The 26,594-nt window shown below is 40.9% G+C and overlaps 1 protein-coding gene across 1 annotated transcript in view; it reads left to right on the forward strand.

Annotated features, from left to right (window-relative positions):
• MED13L (mediator complex subunit 13L) overlaps positions 1-26,594 on the forward strand; it is a 286,536-nt gene that overhangs the window by 141,745 nt on the left and 118,197 nt on the right. The window contains exons 3-4 of the mRNA XM_081113924.1: positions 5,513-5,597; positions 13,857-13,940. Coding sequence (XP_080970050.1) covers positions 5,513-5,597; positions 13,857-13,940 — 169 coding nt within the window. The remainder of the gene's footprint in view (positions 1-5,512; positions 5,598-13,856; positions 13,941-26,594) is intronic.

Below are 26,594 nucleotides of genomic sequence, written 5' to 3' on the forward strand. Positions count from 1 at the left end.
CTTATTTCTTTGAATATATTATTTGTTTTATGTACAACAATAATTAAAAATATATCTCAATTTAAAGCTCTTTAAATAATTACAAATTAAAAATTCTAGCTGAAACCGGTTTGGCTCAGTGGATAGAGCGTCGGCCTGCGGACTGAGAGGTCGCAGGTTCGATTCCGGTCAAGGGCATGTACCTGGGTTGCGGGCACATCCCCAGTAGGAGGTGTACAGGAGGCAGCTGATCGATGTTTCTCTCTCATCGATGTTTCTAACTCTCTATCTCTCTCCCTTTCTCTCTGTAAAAAATCAATAAAATATATTTAAAAAAAAAAATTCTAAGTGTTACATACTATGTTATAGTTTAACTAGAGGCCCGGTGCACAAAAATTTGTGCACTTGGCGGAGAGAGGGGTCCCTCAGCCCGGCCTGTGCCCTCTCGCAGTCTGGGACCCCTCGGGAGATAACGACCTGCTGGCTTAGGCCTGCTCCCGGGTGGCAGAGGGCAGGCCCAATCCCTAGGTGCAGCCCCTGGTCGGGCTCAGAGAAGGGCTGATTGGGGAGTTGGGCGCTGCCACTCTCACACTCAGGGCAGGGCCGATGGGGAGGTTATGGCTCTACCCCGTCACACACAGAGCAGGACCCGTGGGGGGTGTTAGGGCGCCGCACCCTGTTACACACAGAGCAGGGCCAATCAGGGGGTTGGGGCGCTGCAGCCTGTCACGCACAGAGCCACAGGGCGTTCAGGGGGCTCGGGAGCTCCCCCCATCAGGCACAGAGCAGGGCTGATCAGGGGGTTGAGGCGCCTTCCCCTGTCACGAACAGAGCAGGGCGGATAGGGAGGTTGTGGCCCCGCCCCCTGTCACACACAGAGCTGCAGGGCGATCAGGAGGTTTGGGCGCTGTCCCCTGTCACACTGATCCTGGTGCTGGGAGGCCTCGCAGCTCCGCTGATCCCGGTGCTGGGAGACATATTACCCTTTTACTATATAGGATAGAGGCCTGGTGCACAGGTGGAGGCTGGCTGGTTTGCCCTGAAGGGTGTCCTGGATCAGGGTGGGGGTCCCCACTGGGGTGCCTGGCCAGTCTGGGTGAGGGGCTGAGGGCTGTTTTCAGGCTGGCGGGTAACTGAAGCTCCCAACCACTCCTTTTTTTCCTTTTCTTTTTTATTCTGGGCCAGCTTTAGCTCTGAGGCTTGGCTCCAGCTCTGAGGCCTCGGCTGCTGAAAGCAGGTATCTGGTTTGTTTGGGTTCTATAATTGTAACACTGTTTCAACTCCAGCTCTGAGATCCCGGCTGACTGAAAGCAGGTTTCTGGGGTTTTGTTTAGCTTCTATATTTGTAACAATGTTTCAAACTGCAAGCTCAGAGGCCGGCAGCGGCAGGCGGGGAACGTTGGCTTCCTCCGTCACTGAAGCAAGCAAGCCTCATGTTCACTTCAAGTTGCCTGGCTGCCGGCCGTCATCTTGGCTGGCAGTTAATTTGCATATCGCCCTGATTAGCCAATGGGAAGGGTAGAGGAGGTATGGCTAATTACCATGTTTCTCTTTTATTAGATAGGACTAGTGGCCCGGTACACGAAATTCGTGCATGGGAGGAGAGTGTCCCTTAGCCCAGCCTGCACCCTCTCCAATCTCGGACCCTTTGGGGGATGTCGACTACTGGTTTAGGACAGATCCCAGGATGTCCGACTGCCGGGATCGGGTCTAAACCGGCAATTGGACATCCCTTTCACAATCCTGGACTGCTGTCTCCTAACCACTCACCTGCGTGCCTGCCTGATTGCCCCTAATTCATTCACGGGAGCCAGGAGTTCCTCAGCCTGGCCTGCACCCTCTCCAATCTGGTACCCCTCAGGGCTACTGGCACCTAACTGCTCACCTGCCTGCTGGCCTGATCCCCCTAACTGCTCTCTCCTGCTGGCCTGATCCCTCTAACTGCTCTCCCCTGATGGTCTGATACCCTTAACTGCTCTCTCCTGCTGGCCTGATCCCTCTAACTGCTCTCCTCTGCCTGCCTGATCACCTCTAACCGCCTCTGCCTCAGCCCTGCCACCATGGCTTTGTCCGGAAGGATGTCCGGAACCTCTCCTGGAAGATGTTCAATCTAATTAGCATATTACCTTTTTATTAGTATAGATGCCACCTTGCCTAAAAATGCAGGTTGTTAGCAGGTTTTCCTATAGTGGAAGGGGAGCCCGCAGTAGCATCCTGGGTTCTGACCAGGGCTTATGCACTCGTGCTGTATCTCAGCAGATGAGATTCCTAGAAGACTATTGGATGTACCTTGAACATTTCTATCGATTTTGCCAAATCATCCTCCAAAAATGTTGAATCACTTTAAACTCCCACCAGCAACCATGCATGTGCCCTCTGTCCTCCTTTGATGCCAGTATCATTGATTTCCCCCTAGAAGCTTCCCTCCCCTTAGCCGGGACTGCTTGGCACTTGAGCCAAACTCACTGTTCAGCCCAGGACTTGATTTCCCGAGATAGAATTATGGAAGAGGAAAAATAGTTTTCCTCTACCCTTCTGAGTTCTTAGCAAAGGCCCTTGTAATGAAAGACAGAATACCAAGAGAAAAACCAAAGTTCATTAACATGTGTACCTTGTGTATATGTGGGAGATCCCAGGGAAAAATGAATAACTTCCCAAAGTGGCTTAGAATCCAGATTTAAATACCTTCTTTCTAGGGAAAGGGGACGGGAGATGTAGGCCTCTTAGAGGAGAGTACATGATTTTTAGGAAAGATGAATGGGGGTGGGGGAGATAGTTTGTAACGAAGTTTGGATGTGATGTCAACTTCTAGTCTCCTGTCCTGTGACAGGAGTCAGTCTTCACTGGCTGATGGCACTTTTCCCATCAAGGGAACCTTTTGGGGGGGTCCGATTTTAGGCAGAGAAGGAGACTTCAGTGAAAACCTCTCCTTGCATTTGCTGTTTTTCAAGCATCTGCAGGTCAAGATCATCAATATAACAACATGGCATATGTTGGGGTGGTCTGTTCTCTGACCTTCAGAAGAAACCCAACAAAAGCTTGTTTCCTCTCTTAGATAATTTGCCACAGTAGCATTATTCCCTGGAAACAGTATCCTGACCAGTATTCTGATCACTTCCTGGGAGTGATCATAACATACCCTGTGCTTGTAGAAAGGTGTGGGCCATATCACTAAATAATCAGGGTCAGTTTTCTCATCTTGTGGAAAGGGAGATAAAGTTATGATAGTTTATCTCCCTTTCCACAGGTTTCCTGCCGGTTTGTGTCTCTGCTGCAGCCCCAGTGGCCCCAGCGCCTCTGCGGCCTTGGGGTTAGGGGCTGCTGGGTGCCGGCCCCCCTGCAGGCTGTGTCTGTGCTCCTCTGACCCCAGCACCAAGGTGGTGCTTGAGGCTGCTGGGTGCAGGTCATCCTGAGGGCTGTGTCTCTGCTCCTCCAACCGCAGCGCCAAGGCGGGGCTTGGGGCTGCTGGGTGCCGGCCCCCCTGTGGGCTGTGTCTCTGCTCCTCCATCCCCCCTGGCAGCGCTGACCAAGCAGGCCCAGAGGCTCTCCACCAGCGGGTTGAGGCAGAACGCCTGCATCCTCACCAGGCTTCGCTCTGCAACTTGGAGCCTACATATGCAAATTAGCCACCATCTTGGCTGGCAGTTAATTTGCATATCGTGCTAATTAGCCAATGGGAAGGGTAGCAGTTGTACGCTAATTACCATGTCTCTCTTTTATTAGACAGGAGGATTGGCAGCTTCCTCCCACCGTTCTACCCCCAGTGACATATAAAATAATGATAAATCTTAAAATTGATCATGTTTCAGAATCAGTGAAACACATTAGGAAAGCAAAGAAAAGCAATTACTATGGGATGTTTCTTTTATTGAAATGTTAGTTGTCTTTCTTACCTAGTAAAAGCTCTACCCAAAAGATAAATGTGTGAGAACAGAGATTCATGACAGTTTCAGAGAATTGTAAAAAACTTTGGGATGCTTTGTCTTTAACAGAGACAATCTGTTGCTATCAGGAATGTTTGTTTACTTGTTGTATTTTATTTTAATTTCTGTAGTTATACATAAGAGAAAATGTTTCCGACAGAGGTTGTTTTGGGAAAATTTGATAAATCATGAGGAGCCATATAGGCAGGAAAATAGTTATCTGACATATGAGGACAAAAAATATTTATGCAGTTTTACCATTTTTTTAAAAAGTCCAATAAATAAAACCTATGAATGTAAATACACTTCTTCAAGTTCTACCAGATTGGAGAATATGGAGATGCATTTTAAGATGCCAATTAGTGTGATAAAAGCATTAAAGATGTATTGTGGATTTAACACGTGTTTTAATTCTGTCAGAACTTTTGCTGGTGAATGCTTTTGTCAAGATAACAACAAAAAGGGACAGAAAATTTTCTTCTACAAATGTTGTTTCCATCTTTCCAATTTTTTGCAATCCTGAATTGAACTAATACAATTTGAAAGAAAATTAGCTATCTTCTCTAGGGCGTTTTATATATTTTTATAAATGAAAAGATGTTAGGAATGCATGGGCAATGTTAGTCTGTTTGATTCTCTTGGTGTTAGAGTTACTTGTGGCTTAGTGTTATAATATATTTCAAAGGCAAGTATTATTTCTCCAAATGTCAAACATTCATGCAATTAGGAGTTCAGTGTGGTGAGGGTCTGGGTGTGGGTCAGGGGGTGGATGCAGTCTAGAGGGGTCAATGGAGAAAAAATGGGGACATTTGTAATACTTTCAACAATAAAGATTAAAAAAGTAAAATCTTAAAATAAAGAAATTATGAGTTCAGGAAATAAATTGATGTTACAATAAGATTTAATTTCCTGACATTCTCCCTAAAATCATGTCCTTAAAATCCTATTCAGATACTGCCTTCAAAACATTTAAAATTTTTGTATAACTGATATTATTGGGTATTTTTTCCTTTTGATTTTTCCTATAAAAAACTCAGTATTTAAAGTTATTTAAATGAAACTCTAACAAAATTAGTCTTTTCGACAATATAAAGTAGAAAGATTGAGAATTTCAAATGATTTTAAACTCGGAATAAACAGGTTTTTAAAAAGTATATATTTTTATTGATTTCAGAAAGGGAGAGGGAGAGAGAGAAACATCAATGATGAGAGAGAATCATGGATCGGCTGCCTCCTGTATGCCCCCTACTGGGGATTGAGCCCGTAACCCGGGCATGTGCCCTTGACTGGAATCGAAACTGGGACTTTTCAGTCTGCAGGCCAGTGCTCTATCCACTGAGCCAAACTGGGTAGGGCAGAATAAGCAGGTTTGAAAGACTTTTATGGGAGAGGGATTGTACCATGCCGATATTGCAAAGACTTTAAAATCTAAGCATATATTTTGTTATGTATTTTGTATTTTATGACTTTAAGTACTTAACTTCCTTTCTCTGTTTAAGTGTGAGAGAGTTTATTTACATTTACTTATTTGCTTTGCTTTAGAAAAATGGTTTTAAAGTTTGTTTTTATTTGGATTCCCTGCTAACTGGTTCTTTTTTTTTCCCCCCCAGTTGTGGAAGAAGGACTCTGGGAAAATGGCCTTTCCTATGAATGCCGGACGCTACTCTTCAAAGCAATCCACAATCTGTTAGAAAGGTAAGAGAAGGAACAGCATCAAGGTGATTTTGAGAAACCCAAGTTTGATGCTAGATACTTAGAGGGTTTCCTGTAGTTCTGAAAACGCTTTCATGCAGTTTTATAAAAATAAAATTATAACTCTCTTGTGTTTTTTTATATTGCTATAATTTCAAAGTTAGAGAATTTTCAAGAATAGCACAAATAATTCCCATATATCTTCATACACAGGTTCACCAGTAGTTTTTGTTTGCACAGTTTGCTTGATAATTAAAGTGGTTGCTTGTCCTAAACAACCTCCGCTCCCTCCCGTGTGTGTGTGTGTGTGTGTGTGTGTGTGTGTGTGTGTATTTTAAAAAATTTCCCTGAACCACTTGAGAGTCATTTGCATACCTGAGGTGGTTCTAAGTACTTACCAGGTGTACCGGTTAATAATGCAGATTTTTTTCAATAGATGGAGTTACACATATTTTGATATATATGCGATTTGCTATGTATGCGATTTTGTTGTATTGACAACAAGCTTCAAAAGTTCATATGTCAGATTTTCTGAAGGTGTTAGCTTCATAGATATTTTTACGCTTAAAAATGTAGAATTTCATACCAAAAAAAGAGCATTTGGGAGGAGTTTTAATTCATTATTTTGAAGAAGAGTGCTGCTGAAAGCTACCGTATACTTCGGGAAGCTTATGGTGAACATGCTTCGTCTCAAGATCCTTGTGAACGCTGGTTTAACGCTTTAAAAGTGATGATTTCGATGTGAAAGACCAAGAACATCCAGGTCAACCGAAAAAGTTTGAAGACCAACAGTAACAAGTATTATTGGATGCAGATGCGTGTCACACTCAAAAACAACTTGCAGAAAGATTAAACGTTGCTTAGCAAACAATTTCTGATCATTTACAAGCAATGGGAAAGATTTTAAAGGAAAATGGGTGCCACATCAACTAAATGAGAGACCAATGGAAAACCTTAAAGTCATCAGTAAAATGTTGCTTCCACAGCACGAAAGAAAGTCTTTTTTTGCATTGAATTGTGACTGGCAATGAAAAGTGGATTTATTTTGAGAATCTCAAATGCACAAAATCATGGGTTGATCCAGGTTAACCATCAACATTGACTGCAAGGCCAAATCGCTTCGGAAAGAAGACAATGCTCTGCATTTGGTGGGATCAGGAAGGTGTGGTGTATTCTGAGCTTCTAAAACGAGGTGAAACCGTTAATACTGATCGCTACCGACGGCAAATAATTAATTTGAACCATGCTTTGATGGTTAAACGATCAGAATGTTCCAGAAGACAAGGCAAAGTAATTTTGCTTCATGATAACGCACCATCACACACTTCAAAACCAGTTAAAGACACATTAAAAGATCTTGCCTGGGAAGTATTAACCCCCTCACTGTATTCACCAGACTTTGCTCCTTCAGATGACTACTTGTTCCCATCGATGGCACACGCAGTTTCTGAGCAGCACTTAAAAACGTACGAAGAAGTGGAAAATTGGGTCTCTGAATGGTTTGCCTCAAGACAAGAAAAGTTATATTGGGACGGTATCCACAAATTACCTGAGAGATGGAGGAACTATGTAGCTAGTGATGGACATTACTTTGAATAAAGCACTTTTGATGTTTCTCTTGAAATTATCATGTTTTCTTTGATTACAAAATCCACCATTATTAACCGGTACACTTAGTAGGTGTACATTTCCTAAGAACAAGGATAGCCTCTCATATAAGCACAGTACAATTAGGAAAATTAAGAAATTGAACATTGATAAAATGCCATTATCTAATCTGTAGCTCCATTCAGAACTTATCTGTTGTCCCAGTTATGTTCTATATAGCTTGCATTGTCGCCATGGCTCCAGCCACTCCGGGACTCTGGGCAACGTGGGAAGGCAGAAAGGCGGCTCCGGGCCAGAGCGAAGGCGGCGCCGGCAGCCGGGGGAAGGAAGGCCCATTCTTGCATGAATCTTCATGCATTGGGCCTCTAGTGTTTTCTACAAAATTCCTCAATTTGAGATAGTTTCCTAATGATTATGTTATGCTATTGAATACCATATAAGTGATGCTGTGTAGGGGGTCCATGATTTCAGTATCCTATTTTTAATATTAATATTGTTGATCACTTGTTTGAGGTGGCATTTTGCTAGTTTTCTCCACTGTAAATTAGTAAGTACCTATTAACTATGACCTTTGTTTTAAGAGCTCAATAAATGGTTAACCGCTGTTAATATCAGCCAATAGAAGTATTGATACTATTTTCAGAGTTGGGCACAATATTAAAAGTCAACCTGTTTTCCCAGGTATTGGAATCCCATTCTGTAATATCCTTTCTATGTGGTCATCTGTTCTTTCCTTGAATACTTGTGGTTATGTGAGCACAGTTTCACAAAGGAGGGCTTTTCATATTTAGAGAGCACTCATTGTCAGAAAGTCTTTCTTGGAGAACCAAGATGGCGGCATAGGTTAACGCCGGAGTTTGCTGCTTTGAACAACTACTTCAAAAGTGAAACTAAAAGACGGAACGGACATCACCCAGAACCACAGGAACGCTGGCTGAGTGGAAGTCCTACACCTAGGAGGAAAGAGAAATGCATACGGACACTCAGAGGAGGCGCAGTGCTGAAGTCAAATTCTGAGGTGCGGAGTGCGCGGAGCGGGCTGGCGGCAGAGCGCGCGGTTGGCGTTTTCAATCGGGAGGGAGTCGCAGACTCTGAGCTCCAGATACGGGCGAGTCTCTAGGGACCCAGACTCAAACGGGAGAAGCGGGACTGTCTGGCTTCGGTCAAAGCGAGTGCAGCTTTCTCTCCGAGGTTTGCAGCGGGTGCTGGGACTCAGAGAGGCAGAGCCCCTGGGGACAGGACTGAGAGCCGCCATAACTGCTCTCTCCGGCCCACCCTGTTGATCCTGTGCGACCCCCCCCCCCACCCCCGCCCAAGCCCTGCACAGAGGCATTTGCCGGATAGCCTCAGGCAAAGGCTAGATTAGCACCTCCCTAGAGGACAGACGTTCTCTCACTGCAGACACAGCTGATTCCCACAGCCACTTGGCCTGGAGGTAAAACCCTCCCTGGTATTAGCTACAACAATCAAGGTTTAACTATAAGACTGCGCACAAAGACCACTAGGGGGTGCACCAAGGAAGCATAACAAAATGCGGAGACAAAGAAACAGGACAAAATTGTCAATGTAAGATACAGAGTTCAGAACCACACTTTTAAGGTCTCTCAAGAACTGTTTAGAAGCCACCGATAAACTTAATGAGCTCTACAAGAAAACTAACGAGACCCTCGATGTTATATTGGGGAACCAACTAGAAATTAAGCATACATGGACTGAAATAACGAATATTATACAGACTCCCGACAGCAGACCAGAGGAGCGCAAGAATCAAGTCAATGATTTGGAATGCGAGGAAGCAAAAAACACCCAACCGGAAAAGCAAAATGAAAAAAGAATCCAAAAATGCGAGGATAGTGTAAGGAGCCTCTGGGACAGCTTCAAGCGTACCAACATCAGAATTACAGGGGTGCCAGAAGATGAGAGAGAGCAAGATATTGAAAACCTATTTGAAGAAATAATGACAGAAAACTTCCCTCACCTGGTGAAAGAAATGGACTTACAGGTCCAAGAAGCGCGGAGAACCCCAAACAAAAGGAATCCAAAGAGGACCACACCAAGACATATCATAATTAAAATGCCAAGAGCAAAAGATAAAGAGAGAATCTTAAAAACAGCAAGAGAAAGAAACTCAGTTACCTACAAGGGAATACCCATACGACTGTCAGCTGATTTCTCAACAGAAACTTTGCAGGGCAGAAGGGAGTGGCAAGAAATATTCAAAGTGATGAATACCAAGAACCTACAACCAAGATTACTTTATCCAGCAAAGCTATCATTCAGAATTGAAGGTCAGATAAAGAGCTTCACAGATAAGGAAAAGCTAAAGGAGTTCATCACCACCAAACCAGGATTATATGAAATGCTGAAGGTATCCTTTAAGAAGAGGAAGAGGAAGAAAAAGGTAAAGATACAAATTATGAACAACAAATATGCATCTATCAACAAGTGAATCTAAGAATCAAGTGAATAAATAATCCGATGAACAGAATGAACTGGTGATTATAATAGAATCAGGGACATAGAAAGGGAATGGACTGACTATTCTTGTGGGGGAAAGGGGTGTGGGAGATGCGGGAAGAGACTGGACAAAAATCGTGCACCTATGGATGAGGACAGTGGGTGGGGAGTGAGGGCGGAGGGTGGGGCGGGAACTGGGAGGAGGGGAGTTATGGGGGGAAAAAAGAGGAACAAATGTAATAATCTGAACAATAAAGATTTAATTAAAAAAAAAAAGAATTTCTTAAGCTGAGCAAAAGTCTCCCTGTAACTTTTATTTCTTTATCTTAGTTCTTTTCTTTGGTGATCATATATAATTCATCCAATTCTATTTCCATGTGGTCCTTATTCTACATTTGAATCCCCCACCTTTCCTTCAGCCTCCCAGGTATTTCTCTAGTCAGTTCCATTCTCTTCATTTTGGTTGCCACTGGCCTACTTTTAAGATACGTGTTTCATGAAATATTGCAGTGATCTCTTTTACCAACCAGGTTAGGCTCAGTTATGCTTCAGTAACAAAAGACATGAAGGATCTTACTTTATAAAAACAATTGAGGTTTCTTTCATTTTCTTTTTTTAAACATATTTTTATTGATTTCAGAGAGGAAGGGAGGGGGAAAAAGAGAGATAGAAGTATCAGTGAGAGTGAATCATTGATTGTCTTCCTCCTGCACACTAACTACTGGGGATTGAGCCCACAGCCTGTGCATGTGCCCTGACCAGGAATTGAACCCATTGAACCCTGACCTCCTGGTTCAAGGGTCGACCCTCAACCACGGAGCCACACTGGCTGGATGAAGTTTATTTCTTGCTCGTGCTGCTATCCACTGTGATTCCTTTACTGCAGCACTCTCTTGCAAACAGGAATCTGCTGATCAGGCAGCCCGTTCAAAGACTTGTTGGACTGTTTGCAGAAGGCAGTGGTAAAATACATAATAGCCCCTCGAAGGCTCTGTTCAAAAGTGGGGTATGTCATTTCTGCTCACATTTTACTGACCAAGATATTTGCCACCAAAGTCAAAGGGATGAGAAAGTAAAATCCATTAGTAGGGGGTGCCAAAGTCACATGGCCAAACGATGTCAGTGAGTTAAGGCGCGGGATAGCACACGTTTAGGAAGAGGATAAAATCTACCATGCCTGTCAGTTGAGGGCTTCTCCCTTCTAATAATCTATCGTCTAATCAGGTGCTAGCTATATCATTTAAACACAGATATGTTTCTAAAACACAATTATGGATGTATTTATACATGTTTTTAAAAACTGAGCCATAGTGGCTTCTTTGCGTATTTTCTTCATTTGTGATTTAGAATTTCAATATTTGAATATTTAGGTCTTCCAACTTTTATAATTTTAGATCATGCTTATTTTTTCTTTCTTCTGAGAAAGTAACTGTGCTTCCTATTTTCTTAATGATCGATTATCCCTTTTTGGCAAATTGCCCAGAATGATAAAAGATCATTAATTTGGTTTTTATTTATATAGAATCTTTGCTAATTTGACTTGATTCTCCTTCCCCCTTCCTTCCTAAGTTTTTAGAATAAAACATAAGTTGATTTTGATGGAAAGGTATTTTTCCCCCTCAAACATGCAAATCATTGCTTTGCACACAATAGAAGATTACATGGTTCTTTTAATGCTGTTTTGCTCTATTCTGTCCACACTTACTTAGGGAGACTTTAATCTGTGGGTATTTAACATTTCTAAATATAATGGCTCTTCAGGGTAGTCCACTGGTGCTGCTTTCCTAATGGATTGTCAGCATATTCACCCCTCAGTAATTTATAACACAGCTGTAAAATTGCCTTTGGCTCAGAGCCTCTTGATTTGCCAGAGTTGCAGTTTAGAGTGAAGATATTCATTTGGAAAAGTACAGATAGAAATACATGAAAATTGTAATTGTAATTATGATGACATATTTGTAAATAACATATTTGTAAATTACTAGCTTTTAATGTCCTGTGGTATTGTGATCCAATAGAGGTGATCATCAGAGGGTAAATGAGCACTGTCCTTGGATGTGTTGAGTCAAGGATTTCAAAATAGTAAATATACGGGGTGGGCAAAGTAGATTTGCAGTTGTAATACAACTAAATAATACAATAATTAGTGAATAATAATACAAGACTAAACTCTGTGTTTTGCATACTCACAACTGTAAACTTTCTTTTGCCCACCCCTGTATTCACTAGAGCACAGTGGTAGGTTCAGCTCTAGGTGAATAAATGGCGATATAACATTGCAACATTGAGAGTCCTTGAGTATAATATGGTCACAGGAGCAGGACATGGTTAATCAGTGAGACCCCATTTTACTGAACTGTGACAGTGTGCATTTCTCTAAAGGATAGTAGGAAAATGAGTCTTTAGACCTAAGTGGTATATATGCTTTAAAGCAGCGGTCTCCAACTGGTGGTCCACGGACCACTGGTGGTCCATGAGGTGCGAAAGGTTGGTGACCTCTGCTTTAAAGGAAGAGACACTAGACATTACAGACACAAGTGAATAAAAGCACATGTCTAATTGTGAATGAATAGAGAGAAACATGTTCACCTTAAGATAGTCAATTTATCTACTTATTTAATATTTTTTGGATGGAAAAATTAAGACTTTAAAAATTTTAAAAAGTAAACATTTTTTGTAGTTCTTTGGAATTGCACTAGAATGAATGTTTCATGCGAGAGTAGGCCTACAAAAGAGCCTAACCTTAAAGAGATTTTGGAGAGGATGGGAATAATAAAGTATGTTTGGCTAGAGGAGGGAGCATCCACTAGCAGTGGTTCTCAACCTTCCTAATGCGACCCTCTAATACAGTTCCTCATGTTGTGGTGACCCCCAACCATAAAATTATTTTCGTTGCTACTTCATAACTGTAGTGTTGCTACTGTTATGAATCATAATGTAAATATCTGATATGCAGGATGTATTTTCAGGGGTCGCGACCCACAGGTTGAGAACCGCCTCTAGGGCATCGTAGGAAACCAATGTAATGGAGTTCCTAATAGAAGGAATCAGCTGAAAAACTTTCTTCAGCCCTTAAATTATATGGGTTTCTGTTATGTGGTTGGGATTTGGGAGCACTGCAGTTTCTAGAAAGGAGACTTCTTTGCATATGTGTTTGGTATAGCTTAGAGTGGTACGGTAAAGGCTTTGATACTGGTGAAGTTACTCTGTTATGAAGTTATATAAAATTTAGTGTACCTGTGCAGCTCTATAACTTTATATGTGTGTGTGTGTGTATATGTGTGTGTGTGTGTGTGTGTGTGTATTTTGGGGAGGCAGAGAGAGGGAGAGAGAGATAGAAACATCAGTAATGAGAGAGAATCATTGATTAGTTGCTTCGTGCATGCCCTACTGGGAATCGACCTGTGACCTCCTGGTTCATATGTCAATGCTCAACAACTGAGCCACACTAACCAGGCACTATAACTTCTTGATAACCTAAAGTGCAGTTTGGTTGAGAGTGTGGTAGAGGAAAACTATATTTGGACTTTTTAATCTATGAAAACCGTCATACTTACAATTTCATAATTTGAGGGACACAAAGGAACCCAAAGTTTGTGGTGGCTCCCTTCTAACCCTCCTAACTGTCCCCTCTGGGAAATGGCTTTCAGAGTTAGGCTGTGGCCGCTGCTGTGGCACCTGTAATCCAATATCTGGTCTGCTCATGGCTTTAGGATTAGAGCTTGTGGCATGCCAACTTTGGAATCAAGTTGCTTGTGTAGTTAATTATTTAGAGCCATATGACAACACACACACACACACACACACACACACACACACACACACCTCACCCTGATATCATGTTCATTTTCAGTAGCTGTGGGGTTTTTTTTCTTCTTGAAACAGTGAATTTTGAGCTGTAGTAGGGATCTAGGAATTCTTTCTAAAGAGAAATGCTTTCCTAGGACTGTTGATTGAAGAACATTTTATAAATCTTGCAAGTGGTCTTGCAAGATAATATTATACTATCTTACAGAATTATGTAATATCTTCACAGTAAGGAAATTTTGAAAATCTCAGTGATGAGGAAACATTTTGACAGTTTAATTGCTGATGTTTTTTATTTCCAATGATGTATGCCATTTGTGATTATTGATGCAATGACTTCCTAATTTATTATTGAAACTATAAAAGTAATTCTTGATGTAATTATCATAGGTGCCTAATGGATAAGAACTTCGTTAGGATTGGGAAATGGTTTGTTCGACCGTATGAAAAGGATGAAAAGCCAGTCAACAAAAGGTGAGTGTTTAGAATGCTCTTGGTTTTTTTGGTTGCTTTTGCTTGACCACAACTATCTTTGGGGAAGAGGTGGGTGGGGGAAGCAGCTTATTTGTTTACTTTCTAATAATACTAGTAGTTTATATGTACTACAATAGATTTCTGGATCACATTTTATAAACACTGCATTACAAAATTTCTGTGGAATATTAAAAATTGAACTAGAAAGATGATTATCACTATTGCCTACGTATAAGCTCCTTATTACCACACTATTTAGAATTGAAATATTTTATTTTGTTATTTTTCTTCTTTATTTTTCTTCTTTAAAGTATTATATGGCATAACCTTTAAAACAGTCAAATGAATTCAAATGGTGACAATATTGATAGGATTGATGCCCCTTAAAAGTCAATCAACACATCCTTGATAATTGTCAAACAAGGACTGTGAATTACTGCTAAACAGTGCTAAACTTTTGACTATCAAAGGCAGTCCTTGATACTAAACAAAAATGGAGGCTTAGATTAAAATCAAACCAGAACCAATAAACAAAACACTCAAAATGAAATATTTACCCACTTACCTCTGAACACAGGATAGACTTAATAAAAATCATAAGTTGATGGTGATTACTTCATTTCTGAAGAGCAGGGTACACAGTCTTTATTCTTCTTTATTTTTTTACTGCCATACTTGTCCTAAGCTAAAAGACCCAATTCCTGGCTATAGGTAAGAGTTCTTGAAGCCTTTTATGGTACCCCTAAGGTTAGATCTTTTGGGTAGTTTGCCAGAATTTTGGCTGTCAACTCTTGCCTCTTTTGGAACCTTTACTTTCTTAATTTCCTACCAGAGATTCAATTAGCAAGCTTTATGTCTGAAGCTTTGATGAAGTGGTTGTGTGGAATCTGCTCATTAACCATATTTAAGTTATGAAAATTTGGTTTCTTTTTTCAAATCTGATAAAATAAGGACTGCCTGCTGTGGCCCCCCATCCCCTCAAATCACCATGAAGTTCCTTGAAATATTTTTTCCTCCTTTAGTCCATTTAAAATTCTTTAGGATTTATTTAAGAAGTGTATTCAAATAGAACATAGTAGGTATTATGTATATCAAAGTTTGTGTGGAAAGGATAATGACACTTTTAGAAAGGTGCCAGTTTGTATGCACGTGTAAAACTGTGATTCTATTTACAGATGCTTTGATTGAGGAACTTTTTCTTTTATTTATTTTGATTTGATCTGACCAATGCATATGTTCCGAGAACATAATTAGTCTTTCCGTTTTCCCTCAACTTTCTGAATGGTTAAAGTTTTGGCTTTTAATGTTGGTGAGTCTAAATGGTTAACTATGGGATTGCTTTAGCACAAGGATCTCTATACGATTCTTAGTATGGCTCGCTATGCTTAGTGTGCATCTCCACAGCTGCTCACTGGTGAGTTAACTGAGCCAGTCCTAAATGTGTTGTGATGTGACAGGAATTTAAGGAATGAAGAGGAAATGTAGAAATAAAATAATGATTGAAAGAGGAGCAATTCATATTTAGTGCTTTCAGAAAGGAAGGGAGAGGGAGAGAGAGAGATAGAACCATCAATGATGAGAGAGAATCATTGATTGGCTGCCACCTGCACACCCCACACTGGGGATCAAGTCGCAACCCAGGCATGTGCCCTAATCAGGAATCAAACCGTAACCTCCTGGTTCATAGGTCGATGCTCAACCACTGAGCCACGCCATCTGGACAGCAATTTGTATTTTCAATAGTTTAAAAGTCAAATGTAGATATGAATCTATTTTATACTAGAGGCCCAGTGCACAAAAATTTGTGCACTTGGGGGGGGGGGTCCCTCATCCCGGCCTGTACCCTCTCGCAGTCTGGATCCCGGGGGGTGGGGGGATCGGGCCTAAGCTGGCAGTCAGACATCCCTCTGGCAGCCTGGGAGCCCTTGGGGGATGTTCACTTACCAGCGGGGAGCAGGCCTAAGCTGCAGTTTGACATCCTTAGCACTGCTGAGGAGGCAGGAGAGGCTCCCGCCACCACCGCTGTGCTGGCCGCTGGCAGCCTGGCTTGTGGCTGAGCAGAGCTCCCCCTGTGGGAGCGCACTGACCACCAGAAGGCAGCTCCTGCATTGAGCGTCTGCCCCCTTGTGGTCAGTGTGTGTCATAGTGACCAGTCATTCCCAGTGGTTCTGCTGTTAGGGTCAATTTGCATATTACCGTTTTACTATATAGGATAGAGGCCTGGTGCACGGGTGGGGGCCGGCTGGTTTGCCCTGAAGGGTGTCCCAGATCAGGGTAGTGGTCCTGCTTGGGTGCCTGGCCAGCCTGGGTGAGGGGCTGAGGGCCGTTTTCAGGCTGGCCACACCCTCTTCAGGGACGGGGGTCCTGCTGGGGTGCCTGGCCAGCCTGCGTGAGGGGCTGATGGCTGTTTGCAACTGGTCACACCCCCTTCAGGGTGGGGGTCCCCACTGGGGTGCCTGGCCAGCCTGGATGAGGGGCTTATGGCTGTTTTCAGGCTGGCCACACCCCCTTTAGGGTGGGGGTCCCCACTGGGGTGCCTGGCCAGTCTGGGTGAAGGGCTGAGGGCCGTTTTCAGGCTGGCCGGCGACTGAAGCTCCCAGCCTCTCTTTTTTTTTTCTTTTTTTTTAATTCTGGGATTTATTTACCTTCTATAATTGAAACTTTGTTGCCGTCACTGGAGCTGAGAGCTGGCTCCTGCTTGCTCCAGCTCCGAGGCCACGGCCTGCTGAAAGCTGGTATCTGGGGTTTGTTTAGCTTCTATAATTGAAACTTTGTTGCTTTCGGAGCTCAGAGCCGGGCTGCAGCAGGCGGGGATCCTTGGCTTTCTCCATCACTGGAGCAAGCAAGCCTCCTGCTCGCTTCAGCTGAGTGGCTGCTGGCTGCCATCTTGGTTGGGTTAACGTGCATATCATGTTGATTAGCCAATGGGAGGTGTAACAAAGGTACGGTCAATTACCATGTTTGTCTATTATTAGATAGGATTATTGGCCTGATGCATGAAATTTGTGGGAAGGACTTGGCCCTTGCATCACTGCCCCCCCTCCCACTGGTGGTTTCAGAAAGTCGTTCTGGAAGGTCGTTCCAGAAGGTCATTCTGTCGTCTAGTCTAATTAGCATATTAGCTCTTTATTATATAGGATAGAGTTTATATATCTTCACACTTAATTTAGATCCCAAAAGTCTTCCTAACTTTAGCCATCCAATAGATGTAAATAATTCTGAGCAATGTAATGGAATTATTTTATTATATTTAGAATTCATGATTGAATGTGGAATTTTTTTATAATGTAGAAATGTTAATGATATTTTTATTGGGGTAATATTAATAAAATTAAATAAATTTCAGGTACACATTACAATTCTCTATCTTTTTACTCTATTGCGTGTTCAGCACCAAAAGTCTAGTTTCTATGTTACCCTATATTTGGCCCCCTTTACCCATTTTGACCCCCCCCTCTACTCCCCTAAATGTTAATGATTTTGAAAAAAAACAACATTTTAAAACACAGTAAGTTAGAAAAATTTAAAACCGAAGCTTGAATTTGGACAGTTGGCATTTGCTGTTATAAAACTTTATTAAGTGTAACGGCTTTTCCTCTTTTATTTGCTGAGTGCTGATAGAGCTTCTTGGTGGATGTTGACAGAAGATCTCAGTGGTTAAGTCGTTCTAGGTGGATAGAGTGACACTGTGGAGAAGGACATTTAGAATGATAAACTTTGGGATCACATTCCATACCTTTCTTTACAAGTTATTTGCCTTTGGATAAGGTGTTTAGTTTTTTCTGGGCTGAACATTGTTTTTTTGCTGTTATTGAGTAGCAGTTACTATCTTAGGAGAACTTGCTGCTCAGTGCTAAACAAATTGTATGCACAAATTATTATTTTTAGGAATACTCTTACTTGATGCCATTAGATACAAATAAAAGGAATGTATTTTAAAGAATAGTACTCTATGTATAAAGTATAGTAATACTAACATATATTTAATTTTGTTCAACAGGTTAAAAATACGATTGAAAACATGACATATTTTATGTAGCTAAAATAATTCTAATAGTGGGAAGAAATGAATATATATTGATGAATAGTGTTCCCCTGTTAGATTAATAGCATATAATTTCTTGAGCTATAAATTCCATATTGATAGTAAGACTAAATCATTTACTGTGGACTATAAAATAGAGTTCTCAATGTTTGATATGAGATAATGCTTGGGATAATTTTAGAAAAAGTATGTGTGTGTGTGTGTGTGTGTGTGTGTGTGTGTATATATATATATATATATATATATATATATATATATATATATAATAAATTTGACCAGGCACATCCAAGAAGATAAAATAAACTTATATCATTTTTTTCTCTATAGTGACATATGTTTGGTTATTCATATCCTTGGGAATGTAATAAGTAGGAAAGAAAACTTTGGCTTTGTCCTAAAGAGTTATGACAACTAACATCAAACATTAAACAATTATGGTTTCTAAAGTATATCGAACTTGAAAAGGCCTTTAACTAGATGCTTAAACCAGTGGAAATAAATATTTTAAAAATGATTTAGAAATTGTTCCAATTATAGAGTCTCTTTCTTTTAGAGAGCTGTTCATTTTCTAATTTAATTCCAGCCCACATTTGATTATTGCAATTTTTAGTCTATTAATTTTAGCCTTTGAATGCCATTTTTAGCAAAATAATTGATTGCCCCCAATGACAATTTGCACCTTTGATCTTTTCTAGGAATCAGGTTTGTATTAGTTGGGCTAATACAAATATTGGTAAACACAAATAACCAACTTGCTAGTGCATTTTCTGAATTAATTAGCTGTCTCTTCTTCATGTGTAAACCTGCCCTCCTCTTAGATGATAGTTCAAATAGCCTCATATACTTTCAAATATTCTAATTACTTTTTTATGTCACGCACCTCACTGGGGATCGAGCCCGAAACCCAGGCATGTGCCTGATGGGGAATCGAATGGTGACCTCCTGGCTCATAGGCTGAGGCTCAACCACTGAGCTGTACCGGCCAGGCCACTGCTCACTCTTCTACACATCCTCCTCTTTCCTTTTTCTCTCCTTATTAAAGGCCAGTCATATGTGTTTCCTTCTGGAGATGCAAAGATGAAAAGGCAGGGAAAGGGATCTTTTATCTAGAGGTTAAGCAGACATGTAAACAGATTCTTAAAGTGTGAAAGGTAAAGGAAATCTTCCAATGTTCCGAAAAATAAGATCACTAGTCATCATTTTTTCAGTTTTCCTCATAAATTTACTTGGTACATGTGGTGCTTTTTGCCACTTATCTGTGAACAAGAGCTAGTTGATGGACAATCTATAAAAGAATATTAATGGGACAATTTAGACTTATCTAATCATGTGTCATAGTTTTGCAGCTTTTTTTCCATGGGTCTATAATATATGTAGTCATTTTCTGCTAGTTTATCTGATGAAAGATATATAAAAAACTATGTATTTTGTCACTTGAATATACTTGAGAATTGTGTGAAAAGTGAGAAGAGAGATGAGCACATAGAAGTATTTAGGATTGTAAATCTTGCATTCAGGAATTAGAACTTTTTGTACATGCGACTTTTTCAAGAAAGTAATGCACATAAACATTATTACACGGATTACTGATGAGCCAGAATCTGCCATCCACTAGGCTGCTTCTTTGGAAATAAATGACTGAAGTTTACTAGTAGGACTTTATTATAACTCCTATCCTAATCAAGCTCTTAGTGTGCTTAGTTACACTGGTCTACTCACTATATCTTATGTTTCTGTTCTTGTAATTTTTTTTCTCGAAACTGAGTAGAATAATAATAAAGGTAATAATAATGATGTCTACTTTATATAGGTTGTTTTGAGGATTAAATGAGATGATTCATGTAACTGGCTGAATGAATGACTAGACAAATTATTTAAAGCCTGTTGCAAACATTTCTTTTTAGTTCCATGACATTATATACTAGTCACTATATTATGAATGAAACTGATAACTTTTCAAAATTAAGTGATCATAAGTCAGGAATAGCAGTGTGCACAATTTTATTTTTACTCCTTCAGATCATTTGATATTGTTTTTATATTTAAATCTTACTAGAGGCCCGGTGCACGAATTCAGGCACCAGTGGGTTTCCTCAGCCTGCCCTGCAGGATTGGGCTGAACCGGCTCTCTGACATCCTCCAAGGGGTCCTGGATTATGAGAGGGTGCAGGCCAAGCCAAGGAACTGCACCGTGCACGATTGGGGCTGGGGAGGGATGTGGGAGGTTGGCCAGCTTGGGAGGGACCACGGGAGGGCTCCAGGGCATGTCTAGCTCATCTTGCTCAGTCCCAATGGGCCGGACCCCAGCAGTATGCTAACCTACCACTTGGAGCATCTGCACCCTGGTGGTCAGTGCACATGATGGCAACAGGTCGACCGGTTGACTGTCTGCCCCCTGGTGGTCAGTGTGTGTCATAGCGAACAGTTGAGCGGCCTTAGCATATCATTAGCATATTACGCTTTGATTGGTTGAACGGATGACCAGACACTTAGCATATTAGGATTTTATTATATAGGATATTTTCTCTAAACTATGCATTAATAGAAGATGGTGAAATTTCCATAAAATTCACCAATTTTATACCAAGTATTTTCATAGATTTGATTTTGGTCTTAGATACATATGATGTTTTATTTTTTTTTTATTTTTTTTTTATTTTTATTTTTTTTATTGCTTAAAGTATTACAAAGGGTATTACATATGTGTCCATTTTATCCCCCCGCCCTAGACAGTCCCCCAGCCTCCCCTATCCCCCAGTGTCTTATGTCCATTGGTTATGCTTATACGCATGCATACAAGTCCTTTAGTTGATCTCTTACCCACCTACCTCCTGCCACCCAACCCTCCCCGGCCTTCCCACTGCAGTTTGACAATCTGTTTGAGGCAGCTCTGCCTCTGTATCTATTATTGTTCAAAAGTTTGTAATGGTCTCTATTATCCATGAATGAGTGAGATCATGTGGTATTTTTCCTTCATTGACTGGCTTATTTCACTTAGCATAATGCTCTCCAGTTTCATCCATGCCGTTGCAAATGGTAAGAGTTCCTTCCTTTTTAGAGCAGCATAGTATTCCATCGTGTAGATGTACCACAGTTTTCTAATCCATTCATCTACTGATGGACACTTAGGCTGTTTCCAGATCTTAGCTATGGTGAATTGTGCTGCTATGAACATAGGGGTGCATATATCTTTTCTGATTGGTGTTTCTGGTTTCTTGGGATATATTCCTAGAAGTGGGATCACAGGGTCAAATGGGAGTTCCATTTTCAGTTTTTTAAGGAAACTCCATACTGTCTTCCATAGTGGCTGCACCAGTCTGCATTCCCACCAGCAGTGCACAAGTGTTCCTTTTTCTCCACATCCTCTCCAGCACTTGTCGTTTGCTGATTTGTTGATGATAGCCAGTCTGACAGGTGTGAGATGGTACCTCATTGTTGTTTTGATTTGCATCTCTCGGATGATTAGTGACTTTGAGCATGTTTTCATATGTCTCTTGGCTTTCTGAATGTCCTCTTTTGAAAGGTGTCTATTTAGGTCCTTTGCCCATTTTTTGATTGGATTGTTTATCTTCCTTTTGTTAAGTTGTATGAGTTCCCTATAGATTTTGGAGATTAGGCCCTTATCAGATATGACATTGGCAAATATGTTTTCCCACACAGTGGGTTTTCTCGTTGTTTTGTTGATGGTTTCTTTTGCTGTGCAGAAGCTTTTTATTTTGATGTAGTTCCATTTGTTCATTTTCTCTTTAGTTTCAAGTGCCCTAGGAGCTGTATCAGTGAAGAAATTGCTTCGGCATATGTCTGAGATTTTGTTGCCTTTGGATTCTTCTAAAATTTTTATGGTTTCCTGTCGTACATTTAAGTCCTTTATCCATTTTGAGTTTATTTTTGTGTATGGTGTAAGTTGGTGGTCTAGTTTCATTTTCTTGCATATATCTGTCCAATTTTCCCAACACCATTTATTGAAGAGACTATCTTGGCTCCATTGTATGTTCTTGCATCCTTTGTCAAATATTAATTGAGCATATTGGTTCGGGCCGATTTCTGGGCTCTCTATTCTATTCCATTGATCTATATGCCTATTCTTGTGCCAGTACCAGGCAGTTTTGAGAACAGTGGCTTTGTAATACAACTTGATATCTGGTATTGAGATCCCACCTACTTTGGTCTTTTTCAGGATTGCTGCAGCTATTCGGGGTCTTTTTTTATTCCAGATGAATTTTTGGAGAGTTCGTTCTATATCTCTGAAGTATGCCGTTGGTATTTTAATGGGAAGTGCATTGAATTTATAGATTGCTTTGGGTAGTATGGACATTTTAATGATGTTGATTCTACCAATCCATGAACACGGTATGTTCTTCCATCTGTTTATGTCTTCCTCTATATCTTTTTTCAACGTCCTGTAGTTTTCTGAGTAGAGGTCTTTTACCTCTTTAGTAAAGATTATTCCTAGGTAGCTTAGTTTTTTTGGTGCGATGGTAAACGGGATTGTTTTTATAATCTCTCTTTCTGAAAGTTCACTATTGGTGTATAGAAATGCCTCAGATTTCTTGGGGTTAATTTTGTATCCTGCTACATTGCCAAATTCATGTATTAAGTCTAGTAGCTTTTTGATGGAGTCTCTAGGGTTTTGTATGTATAATATCATGTCGTCTGCAAATAAGGACAGTTTTACTTCCTCTTTTCCAATTTGGATGCCTTTTATTTCTTCTTCTTGCCGAATTGCAATGGTTAACACTACCAGTACTATGTTGAACAGGAGTGGTGAGAGGGGGCATCCCTGTCTTGTTCCTGTTCTTAGGGGAAATGGTGTAAGTTTTTGTCCATTGAGTATGATGTTGGCTGTGGGCCTGTCATATATGGCTTTTATTATGTTGAGGTATGATCCTTCTACTCCCACCTTGCTGAGAGTTTTTATCAAAAATGGGTGTTGAATTTTGTCAAATGCTTTTTCTGCATCAATTGATATGACCATGTGGTTTTTTTCTTTCAGTTTGTTTATGTGATGTATCACGTTTATTGATTTGCGGATATTGTACCATCCTTGCATCCCTGGGATAAATCCTACTTGGTCATGGTGTATGATCTTTCTGATGTACTGCTGGATCCGATTTGCTAAGATTTTGTTGAGGATTTTGGCATCTATGTTCATGAGGGATATTGGCCTGTAATTCTCTTTCATTGTGTTGTCTTTACCTGGTTTTGGTATTAGGGTGATGCTGGCTTCATAGAATGAGCTTGGAAGTGTTCCTTCCTCTTGAATTTTTTGTAGTAGTCTGAGGAGGATAGGTTTTAGTTCTTCCTTGAATGTTTGGTAAAACTCCCCTGTGAAGCCGTCTGGTCCTGGGCTTTTGTTTGCTGGAAGCTTTTTGATGACTCCTTCGATTTCTTCCATAGTTATTGGCCTGTTGAGATTTTTAGAATCTTCCTGATTGAGTTTTGGAATGTTGTATTTTTCTAGGAATTTGTCCATTTCCTCCAGGTTGTCTAGTTTGCTGGAGTAGAGCTGTCCATAGTATTTTTTAACAATCATTTGTATTTCTGTGGGGTCTGTTGTTATTTCGCCTCTTTCATTTCTGATTTTGTTTATTTGGGTCCTCTCTCTTTGCTTCTTGGTGAGTCTGGCTAGAGGTTTGTCAATCTTGTTTATCCTTTCGAAGAACCAGCTCTTGGTTTCATTGATTTTCTGTATTATTTTTTTGGTCTCTATGTTATTTATTTCTGCTCTAAGCTTTATTATCTCCTTCCTTCTGCTCACTCTGGGGTTTTCTTGTTGCTCTCTTTCTAATTCTTTGAGTTGTAGAGTTAGCTGATTTACTACCATTTTTTCTTGTTTTTTGAGATAGGCCTGTAGAGCTATAAACTTCCCTCTCAGGACTGCTTTCATTGTGTCCCATAGGTTTTGGATTGTTGTGTTTTCATTGTCATTAGTTTCCAGGATGTTTTGAATTTCTTCTTTGATTTCATTGGTAACCCAATCAATATTTAATAGCATGCTATTCAGCTTCCAGGTGTTTGAGTATTTTGGGTTGTTTTTATTGCAGTTTATTTCTAATATTATGCCATCGTGGTCTGCGAAGACGCTTTTTATGATTTCAATCTTCTTGAATTTGGGGATACTTTGCTTGTAACCCAATATATGGTCTATTTTTGAATATGTGTCATGAGCACTTGAGTAGAATGTATATTCCGTGGCACTGGGGTGAAGTGTTCTGAAGATATCTATTAAGTCCATCTGATCTAGTGAGTCATTTAGTATTGCTGTATCTTTGCTGATTGTTTGTCTAGAGGACTTATCCAGTGATGACAGTGGTGTATTAAAGTCCCCTACTATGATTGTATTGTTGTCGATCTCTCCTTTGATATCTTCCAGAAGATTTTTTATGTATTTGGGTGCTCCTGCATTGGGTGCATATATGTTTATCAGGGTTATATCTTCTTGTTGTATTGATCCTTTTAGTATTATGAAGTGGCCTTCCGTATCTCTTGTTATGGCCTTCACTTTGAGGTCTATTTTGTCCGATATAAGTATTGCTACCCCAGCTTTCTTTTCTTTTCCATTAGCCTGAAAGATATTTTTCCATCCCTTCACTTTCAGTCTGTGTGAGTCCTTTCTAATGAGGTGGGTCTCTTGTAGACAGCAAATGTATGGGTCATGATTTTTTATCCATTCAGCCACTCGATATCTTTTGGTTGGAGCATTTAGCCCGTTTACATTTAAAGTTATTATTGAAAGGTACTTGTTTGTAGCCATTTCTTTTTTTGTGTGTGTGGCTGTTTTCTTTCTGGGATTTTTATTTCTTCTTTTTACACCAGTCCCTTTAGCATTTCTTACATTGCTGGCTTGGTGGTGATAAACTCCCTTAGCCTTTTTTTGTCTGTGAAGCTTCTTATTTCCCCTTCAAGTTTGAATGATAGCCTTGCTGGATAGAGTATTCTTGGATTCAGTCCTTTGCTTTGCATCACTTTGTAAATTTCCGTCCATTCTTTTCTGGCCTGATGTGTTTCTGTTGAGAAATCATTTGATAATCTAATGGGAGATCCCTTGTATGTAACTTTCCGTCTCTCTCTTGCAGCCTGTAAGATTCTCTCTTTGTCCTGAACATTTGCCATGGTAATTATGATGTGTCTTGGTGTGGGTCTTTTCGGGTTCACCTTGCTTGGGACTCTCTGGGCTTGTGTGACTTTTTTCTTCCCCACCTCAGGGAAGTTTTCTGATATTATTTCTTCCAATAGGTTTTCTAATCCTTGTTCCTCTTTCTGTTGTTCTGGCACCCCTATTATTCGTATGTTGTTTCGTTTCATGTTGTCCCAAAGCTCCCTTAGGCTCTCCTCCTGTCTTTTAATTTTTTTCTCCAACTGAAGTACAGTTTGGGTGTGTTTTGCTTCCCTGTCTTCTAATTCACTAATTCGGTCTTCCGCTTCTCCTAGTCTACTGTTGATACTTTCAATGGTGTTCTTTATTGCAGCTATATCGCACTTCATTTCTTCTTGGGTCTTAGTTAAGTTGTCGATTTTTTCATCTGTTTCTTCTTGCTTCTTGGATAAGTTGTCGATTTTTTCCTCCATCCGGTGTATGCACTCTAGGACCCTTATTCTGAATTCTTTTTCTGTCATGTTGTATGCCTCTGTATCACTTAGCTGCTTTTCTGGTGAGTCCTCCTTTTCTTTCCTTTGGGGATTTCTTTGTCTACCCATGTTTGATCTCACTGACGTATATAGATATTGAGTCGTTCAGTGGCTGCTCCCTAGGTGGCAGTGGCTCCTCGGGCTGTGGTTGCTCCTTGGGCAGTTGTGGTAGCAGCTGCTCCTCTGTTGTTAGCGGGTCTTCTGATGGGTGCTGTTCACAGCTGTTGTGGCTCTTCTGGCTGGTGGAGGGAGGCTTCACCCACAGCAGCTGTTCCTCAGACAGAGCGTGTGGAGATCAGGAGGCCGCTGTTGCTTGGATCTTTATGGAACCATGTGAAGACCGTCTCTCTTGTAGATAACCCAGAGGGCGTGCCGGCGGACGGGCTGGCGGGGGGCCGGGCCCGGGTCGGGGGTTGGGGACTGGGTGATCCAGGCGATGCGTCGGAGCCTGAGGCGACCGAGTCTGAGAAGTCTGAGGAGACTGAAGAGATTGAGGCACTGAGGCGACTGAGGCGACTGAGGCGGCGGTAGCGGTTCCTCGCGCTCCAGCCGCGGTGCTGCGCGCGGCGTGGGCCCGCCCCCTCTGTGCCCATATGATGTTTTAAAGAGGTACCTTTGACTATTAAGGTTCACATCAAGTGTGATAGTCTATTTTTGATATTTCATGTATTAAAAAGAGCTCTAAGTAGTGTTAGACCAAGTATCTTTAGTAGTAAGATTAGATAGCTACTCTGGGTAATAAAAGAGACAGCGTAAGTGAAAAGTGATCCAGACAGAAATGGATCTAGTACTCACATTTGTCAGATGAAAAAAGAAGGAAGCTGCTTACAAACCACCAACACTTATAGAATTTTTTTTGGATGGGCATCATTCAACACATCTAGAAACATATTTATGCACTTACTTTATACTTTGTGTTTTTCCCTCCCCATTCCTCATAAGAATATCAGAAAGTGGGGATGTTTTTACTAGTCTTCTAA

The sequence above is a fragment of the Myotis nattereri genome (assembly GCF_964212035.1).
Source record: "Myotis nattereri genome assembly, chromosome: 19".
In the NCBI taxonomy this organism is placed as follows: domain Eukaryota; kingdom Metazoa; phylum Chordata; class Mammalia; order Chiroptera; family Vespertilionidae; genus Myotis; species Myotis nattereri.